The sequence below is a fragment of the Rosa rugosa genome, chromosome 2, assembly GCF_958449725.1.
Source record: "Rosa rugosa chromosome 2, drRosRugo1.1, whole genome shotgun sequence".
Lineage (NCBI taxonomy): Eukaryota > Viridiplantae > Streptophyta > Magnoliopsida > Rosales > Rosaceae > Rosa > Rosa rugosa.
Window position 1 is genome coordinate 71,906,818 of NC_084821.1, and position 10,218 is coordinate 71,917,035.

Below are 10,218 nucleotides of genomic sequence, written 5' to 3' on the forward strand. Positions count from 1 at the left end.
GGAGAGAAATGATGCCTATTATTCATATAAATTCTTGTTCTTAGATGAATACTAATTAATTATGCATCATAAAACATTATCATGTAGCTAATCTTCTTCTCCAAGTTTTATTTGATCCCTTTAAAACACCGGAATTCTGCACGTCACATGAGCAAAGCACATTATCAGTAGAAGTATTGTACTCTCACACACACACACACACACATAACCACACTCATGTTGAATGAATATATGGACCGACTAATTGAGTTTTTGGTTGAGGTGATTTTTAGTTGGGCGTTGAACATACATGTATCATGTAATAAAAATGAGAGAGGGAGATCGTGAGAGTAATTACGTGCTGCAGTCGACATTGGGATCAATAGGAATAGGAATTTTGACGCCACAAGCGTCAGTAACGTGCTTAAGTTTTTCAGGGTCGACTTTAACGCCAGCACCAACAGCTTTGTCTTTCAAACATTGGCAAAGACTCCTGCGCTTCTCACTGGTATCAGCTCCAGCAACCACATGCTTTAAACCTGCACAGCACGGAGAAGGGGGCTCCCCTATGCCAGGGCCCAACACGAACGTGGCACAGGGCAACAACTCGACTAAGGCTTCGTCGCACCCTCCAATTGCAGGACATGCATTGAGGACGACGACCATAATCACCAACCCAGCGAAAGTCATCATTTTCTTCTCCATACTAGCACTTTTTTGGAATTGGAACAGAGGAGTCAATGGAATGGTAAGTTGATATTGGTTTTGATTTAGGATGCAAAAAACCTGAGGTACTGTGTGCTTCTTATATAGGCTTGTCATTAATGTGAAGATTTGCACATGAGATTTTGATCCTACCTAAGAGCCTTCTTCCTTATTTGCACCATTATTACCTAAGTGCTTTCCGTTCCCTATTTGCATCGTTGCTAATCAGAAAAAAGTCTCAGAATTAAATTTTAAAATATACATCCGATGGAATTGGGTTGTCACGGTCTTAATTATTAGACGATTCGGCCGCATGTGGAAAGTGAGATTTCACACCGAAAGTATGTGGGTTATAGCACACAGTTATTGTCCAACATAACTTTTCTGAAAAAAAAGATCTCTTATTATGTGGGTTGAAACTTGAAACCAAATCTGCAATTCATTGTCTTCAAAGGCAGCTTAGCCATGACAATGTCAAACCAAACTCTGGGTTGTCTCCTCACCGAAAAAGACTTGTTTTAGAAAATGTTGGCCGTGCTCATGTCTCATCGTTATAGCACATGATTTTTAAGCCAAAGTCACTGAGGGAAAAAAAAAAAAAAACTTAACTTGCTCAAGCCAGAAAACATGCTAATTTTTTTTTTTTTTTTCCAGAAAACATGTTAATCCATTATATGAATCTAGTTGAGATTTTGCGTTTGGTGCCTTATGATCATAAACTTTATAAACTTTCTCCAAATTCAATTACCAAATATGAAGCTTATGTACGTGACTTGACTTTTTTCAACCATGAGATGCTTCTTTTTTAACCATGGGGGCGAATGCGGTAGAGGTTCCTTTAATAAGGTGTTCAAAATAAAATCACGTTGTCAAAATTCTGATTTTGATGTTGCAGCGTTTACACCCTTGGATCATTTTTAAGGGAAATTCTAGTGTAGTGGTGGGTATCTCATACCCACATTTACAAAAGTGAGAACAAATTTTGTTGTCAAAGTTGTAATTTGAGTCATACTTTGTGTAATTTTAGTTCTAATAATGGTAATTACACCTCTTACGACATTTTACAAGTTTTTGAACAAATTTGTTGTCAATGTTGTAATCTTAGTTATAATAATGGTAATTACACCTCTTACGACATTTTTACAAGCTTTTGAACAAATTCGTTGTCAATGTTGTAATTTTTGTTTAACTATATGTAAATAGTGTAAATGAATATGGTAACTTTTGTTCTCAATGTTGTAATTTTGGTTCAAATACTTGTAAATTTTTGTTCAAATAGTTGTAAATGAGGGTATCTCATACCCACCAGTACACTAGCTTGTCTCCATTTTTAATATGTCCCTTACAGTTGGTCACAGTAATTTCTATTTGTCCATTTTGCTCTACAAAATGCTTCGTTGAGTTTTAATGGCAGCAATAAGGGTCTCATGTAGTTTGTCAGATTTATCAAAATTCTTGTGTCTTATCAACTATGATATATAATAATAATAATAATAATAATCAAGTGGAGTGGAGTGGGGTAATTGTCTTAATTGGATTTCTCATATACACTTTCGTTCTTCACACATTTATAGATAGGGTAATCAAGTTGCTGATGTTTTAGCTAATTTTGGTGATTCTTTGTCTGATATGATTTGGTGGGATTCTATTCCTCAATTTGCAATTTCTTTTTGTGCCCAAGACAGTTTAGGTCTTCCTAATTTTCGTTTTAGCTAATTTGTAGTGCTTTAGTTGTTCTTGCAGAGGCATGTCTCTTCAATCTTTCGAGGGGTAAGGTTGTTGTCTTCCCCTTCCACCGTCTTGATGTACTCGTTTTTCATTTTCTTTCAATAATTTTCCCTCGCACTGTCGAGGTTTGCTAAAAAAAAAAAAATTATTATTATTATTATTATTATTTTTTTTTTTGAAAGGATTATTATTGTTGTTATTATTATTACTAGCGTCATACACATGCATGCGATGCCCAGAGTAATATAGTAGATACTTAATATTTTTTAATCTCAAATTTTAGCAACTGAAGAGAATAAAAGTTAGGAAACTGTCTCCAGCAATTTTTTGATTGAATTTGTATTTTTGACCCAGGAAACTGTCTCCTTTTTTTCTTTTCTAATTTCCTTTTATTTGATTTTGATATTTTACTATAACGACATTTTAGATACTTTTTAGGGAAAATTTCGCAAACAGTACACCAAGTAAAGGCCACTAATAATTCTTATACATAAAGTTCCAAACCAAACATTCGGTACACGGAATCTGAAACTCGACCCACTATCAGTACACGTTGTCAATTTTTGACACCAAAATGTCCATTATGCCCTCAGTTTTTTTTTAATATTTTTTTTTTTCTGTTATTTTTTTCTATTATTTTTTTTCCTTCTTTTTTTCTGTTATTTTTTTTTCCTTCGTTTTTTCTGTTATTTTTTTCTATTATTTTTTTTCCTTCGTTTTTTCTGTTTTTTTTTTCCTTCGTTTTTATCTCTTTCTTCTTCCTTCTTCCGGGCTCACTTCCTCGCTTCCAACGCCGCCTTCCTCACCTACACGCTCACTCCCTCGCTTCCAACGCCGCCCTTGCCCTCCAATTGGTGAGATTTATGGTCCTACAACTTATATTTGTAACTCAGCCAATATTTAGTCATGTGAAAAGAAAGAAAGAGATAAAAACGAAGGAAAAAAAAAAAGAAGGAAGAAAAAAAAATAACAGAAAAAAGTAAGGAAAAAAATAATAGAAAAAAATAACAGAAAAAATGAAGGAAAAAAAATAATAGAAAAAAATAACAGAAAAAATGAAGGAAAAAACGAAGGAAAAAAAATTTTATTAAAAAAAAAAAAAACTGAGGGCATAATGGACATTTTGGTATCAAAAATTGACGTCGTGTACTGATAGTGGGTCGAGTTTCAGATTTTGTGTACCGAAATGTTTGGTTTGGAACTTTATGTATAAGAATTATTAGTGGTCTTTACTTGGTGTACTGTTTGCGAAATTTTCCCTACTTTTTATATAATGATGTGGTTTTAGAAGTCTCTACTCTCTAGGTACCTATTTGATCACTTTGAAAGTTCAGGTACCATTCTGTCTGGTCCAAAAAAAAAATTCAGATCCCACCTACGATAAAAACCCTTATATGTAAATGCGCTACGTTACAATCAGCGTCAAGAGAACATCCCGAATAATTTGATCAGCTTGGCAATATTAGGGAATGTAAAATTTAAGCTTGGGATCTCAATTGAATTCTAGTGTGCTACTAATTAATTGTTGCAGAATCAAGACAAATGTGTTAACAAGAACAAAATCTGGAGAGAAACGATGCATATTATTCATATAAATTCTTGTTCTTGGATGAATACTGATTAATTATGCATCATAAAACATCATCCTGCAGCTAATCTTCTTCTCCAATAGTTCTATTTGATCCCTTTAAAACGCCGGAATTCTGCATATCACATTATCAAAGCACAAGATCAATAGAAGTATCGTACATCTTATATATATGTATGTATGTATGTATGTATAATCTGTGTCAAACCACGCTCATGTTGAATGAACATATGGACCGCCTGATTGAGTTTTTGGTTGAGTTGGTCTTTAGTTGGACACCGAACACACATGTATTATGTAATAAAAATGAGAGAGGGAGAGTGAGTAATTACTTGCTGCAGTCGATATTAGGATCAATAGGAACAAGGATTTTAACGCCACAAGCATCAACAGCATGCTTAATGTTTTCAGGCTTGATTTTAACCTCATTTTTAACAGCTGTGTCTTTCAAACATTGGCAAAGACTCCTGCGATTCTCAGCGGTATCTGCTCCACCAACGACATGCTTCATACCTTCACAACACGCAGGAGGGGGAGTTCCTTCTGCAGGACCCATCACGAACGTGGCACAGGGCAACAACTCGACTAAGGCTTCGTCGCATCCTCCAATTGCAGGACATGCATTGAGGACGACGACCATAATCACCAGCGCAGCGAAAGTCATAATTTTCTTCTCCATATATACTAGATATCTTTTGGAATTGTAACAGAGGAGTTAATGGAATGGTAAGTAGATATTGGTTAATTTTGGTTTAGGATGCAAAACCTGAGGTACTGTGTGCTTCTTATATAGGCTTGTCATTAATGTGAAGATTTGCACATGAGATTTTGATCCTACCTAAGAGTCTTCTTCCTTATTTGCACCATTACTAATTTACTACTTTATGAGATTTTGATCCTACCCAAGTGCTTTCCATTCCCTATTTACATCTTTACTAATCTGAAAAAATCTCAAAATTAAATTTTACAAGATGCACTGGATGGAAAAGAGTTGGCACGGTCTTAATTATTATCGGATTCAGGGACATGTGGAAAGTGAGATTTCACACCAAAAGTATATGGTTATAACAAACAGTTTTTATCCAACATAACTGAGGAAGCATAGACTATGGTCAAGGGGAACAGGAACAGAGACCTGGCATAACTGAGGAAGCTTCATAAGTTTTGCAGGGTCAATTGGAATGCCAGCAGCAGCCTTCTTAAAGCATTCGCAAAGGCTCATGCGAATCTGCGTGGTGATAGCCTGAGCATTCACATTTTGAACACCTAGGCAGCAAGAAAGACTAGGGTCTGCTGGCCGGAGCTCCCCAAGAAAGACTTACATGGCAGCACACCAAAGCAGCTTGGCATGTGATATCCCCATTTGCTGGGGAAGCATTGAGAACAATGGCCATAATCGCCAAGGCGAAAGCCAAGAAGGAAACCATTTTGTTCTCCATACTCACAGCCAAGGAATAGAGCTAGATAGCAATAGTGATATAGAATATGACTGGGTTATTTGGCTTTGGATGCAAACCCTGAAGTGTGGTTTACTGGTTTAGGTGCATATAGCTGTGCTTCTTTTATAGGGGGTCACTGGTGCTATTTTGGGAACTCATTAAATTGTAATTTTGTGCAGTTTTTTAATTTTTATTCTACCTGAGGATATGATTAATTTGACTGCCCTATAACAATTTTGCTCATATCTAAAGATTTGTTTGATTGACTACCTGAGGATATAATTATTTGATTGTCCCATTATAATATTGCTCTTACTCTAAAAATTTGTTTGACTGACTTTATATTGAAATATGAGAAAATACAAAAATAAGTGAAAACCATCATTTTCTTCCCCATATATACTATCTTTCATTCTTTTGGAATTTGAACAAATGAGTTAATGGTGACAGGACCCACCCCGGATTTCACCCTGAAATCCGAAGTGGCCCTGCGGGGCCCACCTTAGAAGAAATTCGACCAAAAATTTGGCGGAACTTCCCCTAAAATGGGCTACCCAAAACCTGTAGAAAGCATTTACACTTCTAAATCAAATCATCCTTATACTTCTGGAGCCACCCTGCTCCCCAACTCAACACCAATCTCCAATTCACAAAACACAAACCTCAACTTGAAAAACATAAATCCCATAGGTAATCAGAGCAATTCTAATAGAAAGGTAAATAAGGACAACCTAACTCAAAGGCAACCGCGGAAGCTAGGCTGTTGACTATGCCTCAACTCCAATGTACGCCCGACCTCAACTAATTTCGCCTGCAAACTGGGCATTTGAAACCGAAGGGCCCAGGGGAAAGTAATTGAAAAACACGTTAGCGTGAGTGGACAAAAATAAATAATTTAATATGAATAAACCAAAATAAAACTTCATACTTTCCCACATTTTTCGATATATAAAAAAAATCCGGATGCATGCAACATTTATAAAACACTTAAGAAAATAACCCGAAAAACGTTGAACTCCAGAAAACCGACTAGCCCCGCTAGTCACAACAACAGAGTAAAAGATTGAAATTTCAATACTCGAAAATATAAGTCCAGCCCCGCTGGTTAAGAAAACTCAGACTAGTCCCCGCTAGTCAAAAATAGTATAAGTAGGGGAAGATGATAGCCATACGAATAAGCCACTCAGGCTTGGTTGGGTGATAGCCTCCCAGGCTAAAGAACTCCCATAACTCCCATAATATACCCTTACGCCACTAAGTGTAGCGATAGGATACTGGGCTACAGAATTACTGTCACAGAGACAGTAACCTGCGCCACAAAGGCGGAAGGGCTACGGTGATCCCATCACCGCGCCACAAAGGCGGAAAATCAATGCTAGCATGATAAAATCACCCCTCAGTATGGCACAGGGAAACATAACCGAAAATCCAGTAAATCCAAAATACATAAGGCTTCCCCCATCTCTCGTAAAAGAATTTCCAACGACGTGTCCCACACGCCAAAAGTATCTCAAATCAATAGCAAAAATGCGAGAAATAATAATAAATCGTAATCCCCGTAAACCGAAACAAAACAAATTCTAAAATCATCATCAAGGCATTCCCAATGCCAAAATCGAAAGTCGATAAATAAATAAGAAAGATCAATAAATCAACGGCGTGTCCCACACGCCAAAATATTCTCAGGTCAATAATGAATAAGCAAGGAAGTTCAATAATGAACTAATATTCCATTTTGGAAAATACCCTGGAAAATACTTTATTGAAAAACAACATAAATCATAATTTCAAATCCGAGCATAACAAAATTAATATCCGAAAGTCATAACCGAGATAATTCATAATCAATCTCAGAAAATCATTATTGAAAGCAAAACCACGAGATAAACCGAAATAAATTTCCGAAATCCATTCGTATGCTCGAAAGTAATATATTAATTAGGTAAAGCATTAATTCAAGAAAATAAACGCATGCATCATTATTTAAAACAAAAGTCCACTCACAGTACTATTCCGACGGTCACGTATACGAGTTCCTCTATCGAGCCAGAGCCCGGTACGACATCCTGTACACGATTATATTCCGTGAATAATTATTCAACAATTTAATATGATTCCTAAAATCAATTCCTCATAATTACATCTCCACTTCTTCTCGGATGCAACCCAAATTATACTACTAATACCAATTCGTTAATTTAAAGGTTCCAAGGCAGAACCGAGAGATATTCGACGGCCGGATTCTCGTAATTCGATAATCGAAACCCTAAACTTCAAAAATTCATAATTAATTCCAAGCTTCTCCAAAATTCACCAAATTTAATATACAAGCTCTACAATATTTATAGGATTTAATGGGCTAAAATATGGAATTAAAACACAGCCCAACACGCCTCCACGCGCCACCCACAGTGGCGGCGCGTGGGGCTCACGCGCCGGTGGCCACCACCTCCAATGGCCACCAAATTTGGACAGTAGCTTCTACTCAACAAACCCAACCAACTTCCTAACTACAACATCATCCAATTTTACCTTGAAACAGTCGAAACCGGCTGGTGAAGTTTTTCCAGAAAAAACTCAAGAACCCTAGAATTTGAAATCGTCGATTCGACCTCCACACTGCAAATCGTGACTCAAGGCTAGGGGCAAAACAATCCTGGGCAAAAACCGAACCTTCGATGGTGATTTGGTGGTCGGGGACGGCCGGAAACGGTGGAATCGCCGGAAAGCTCAAACTGCCCCCGTGGACTTCCTTGCTTCGATTCGGGGTTTTCCGGCCAAATTGTTGAAAACCAAGGGCACCAGCGTGTTGAGGGGAAGGAGGCGACCCCGTGGTGGCCGGTTTTCCACCGGTTGATGGCCGGACGGATGCAAATCGAAGGGGAAAGCAAACCGCCCGAAGAGGAAAGAGGGAGAGATCGGGGGAGAGGAGAGAGGAAGGTAGGTTTCCGGATTTGGAAACCTACCACAGTAAAATTTCCAAATTTATATATTTTTTTACCATGAACAGTAAATTTCTTAAATCACTCAAAACTTTCGCATACGAACTCCAATTTTTACGTACCACATATGCCCGCGCTCGGGTTAACGTCCTCTACAACTTTCATGAAGGAAATTTTCTCAAATTTTGGCCCGATCAAAAAGTCAACTTTTAGGGCCACTAAAAGTGCTTAAACGACAGTAAAAGTGAAAATAACGGTCGTTTACCGTCCAACTAACTTGTAAATTGGTAATTTAAGATACGGGACGTTACATTCTCCCCTCCTTATAAAAATTTCGCCCTCGAAATTTCATGCCGGTTAGAACATAAACAGCACAGCAATTAATTCAAAAATATCACAATCTCGAAACTTATCACTCTTCCCTTAAATTAAACTTTCCTTTTCGTAACCTCAAATCGGCAATCAACAAAACTCTGATGATCTCCACTAGCCCTACATAGGATATTTCCACCCAACTGTATGACAAAACCTCACAACTACATCATTACAGATACAACATTGTTGAAAGTTCCCAACTCTGTATATACCAGATTCTTTAATGGACTACAAGGTTTCCAACACTAATTAATACTCCAAATCTGGTTCAAGAATTAATCAACTAGAAAAGAATTTCAATACTTGAAATAAACAATTCGTAATCTGAAACCTTGTCCGTCACAATAATTCAATCGATTCCATAGTAACCCCGCTGAACTTAACCATCCCACAAGAAAAGTTTACCCCTATTCGTGATTGAAAAACCTTATGTTCAAAGAAACCCGTAAATGATTCGAATATGTGAGCAGGAACACATGGTAGAATTTCGAGAATAAAGACTTATGGTTAAACCGAGGTCGGTGACTGGAATGAACCATACTTTGAGTACCACATAATGGAAAATTGACTAGCGTGTCAAGGGGAACGAGATATTGATGCAACAACTTATAACACATGCAAGAACAATTTCTTTCATAATCCCAAAAGACTTATCGAAGGAAAACCCCATTCGATGCTGTCGGAATCTCAAAACTTGTCGACTCTTCCTCTAGTTAAGTTTTCTTTTACAACCTCAAATCAACTACTTTAACAATCAATAGAATCTCCGGCAAACCCAACAACACAAACGAGAATAAAACATGCTTATAACCCCAAATTAACAACACTCAAGTCGAAGCACTTGTCTTGCCTAATAACGTAGCAACACAATCTCACAAATACATGAATTTCGGCGTCAAGAATTTCGTGTCCGCCAATAGCCCAAATGACGCAAGGTATCAGCATCACAAACCATTCGGTTGGAACAGTAGCATTCACAGAATTCTCATATAACTCGTACGGGGAAGATCTAACCCGTTCACTAACAACGTCGTGAAAATACATTGACCCACATTTAATACGTTCTCAATTCGTATAGGGGTTTGTGGGAAAGTCCAACCGCTAATAAAACACCATAAGATATTCGCAGATACCCCACAAGTCTAAAACTACCAATTTCCTTAACCACCACAGGACCACACTTTCATTTTGTCCGTTTGTGCCTAGATTTCTGGTCAAATGTCGTTTACGTAAATATCCCACAATTGTCAAAAGTAACGTAGGATAACTTTGATTAAACCGATAAGTTCCTATTCAAATAGTTTCTTCGGCTATCTTAAGACAATACTCTTTGAGTGCGACGTTTCCAATCAGGCTTAAATTCTTGTACGAAGGCTACTACCATAGCGTTCCACCCTTTTCTTTGTGTTTTCAAATTGTATTAATCCAACAACCAACATTAAACTACAGACTACTTAAACAT

At 37.2% G+C, this 10,218-nt stretch overlaps 2 protein-coding genes across 2 annotated transcripts; both read right to left on the reverse strand.

Annotated features, from left to right (window-relative positions):
- Positions 1-5: 5 nt before the first annotated feature.
- LOC133729964 (non-specific lipid-transfer protein 1-like) lies at positions 6-2,011 on the reverse strand. Its single transcript, XM_062157589.1, has 2 exons — positions 338-2,011; positions 6-136 (listed from the first exon to the last, which is right to left on the reverse strand). Exons 1-2 carry the CDS (start codon positions 799-801, stop codon positions 121-123), a joined length of 480 nt encoding a protein of 159 aa, XP_062013573.1. The 5' UTR covers positions 802-2,011; the 3' UTR covers positions 6-120.
- A 2,088-nt stretch (positions 2,012-4,099) lies between these two features.
- LOC133731475 (non-specific lipid-transfer protein 3-like) lies at positions 4,100-4,679 on the reverse strand. Its single transcript, XM_062158839.1, has 2 exons — positions 4,333-4,679; positions 4,100-4,115 (listed from the first exon to the last, which is right to left on the reverse strand). Exons 1-2 carry the CDS (start codon positions 4,677-4,679, stop codon positions 4,100-4,102), a joined length of 363 nt encoding a protein of 120 aa, XP_062014823.1.
- Positions 4,680-10,218: the final 5,539 nt, after the last annotated feature.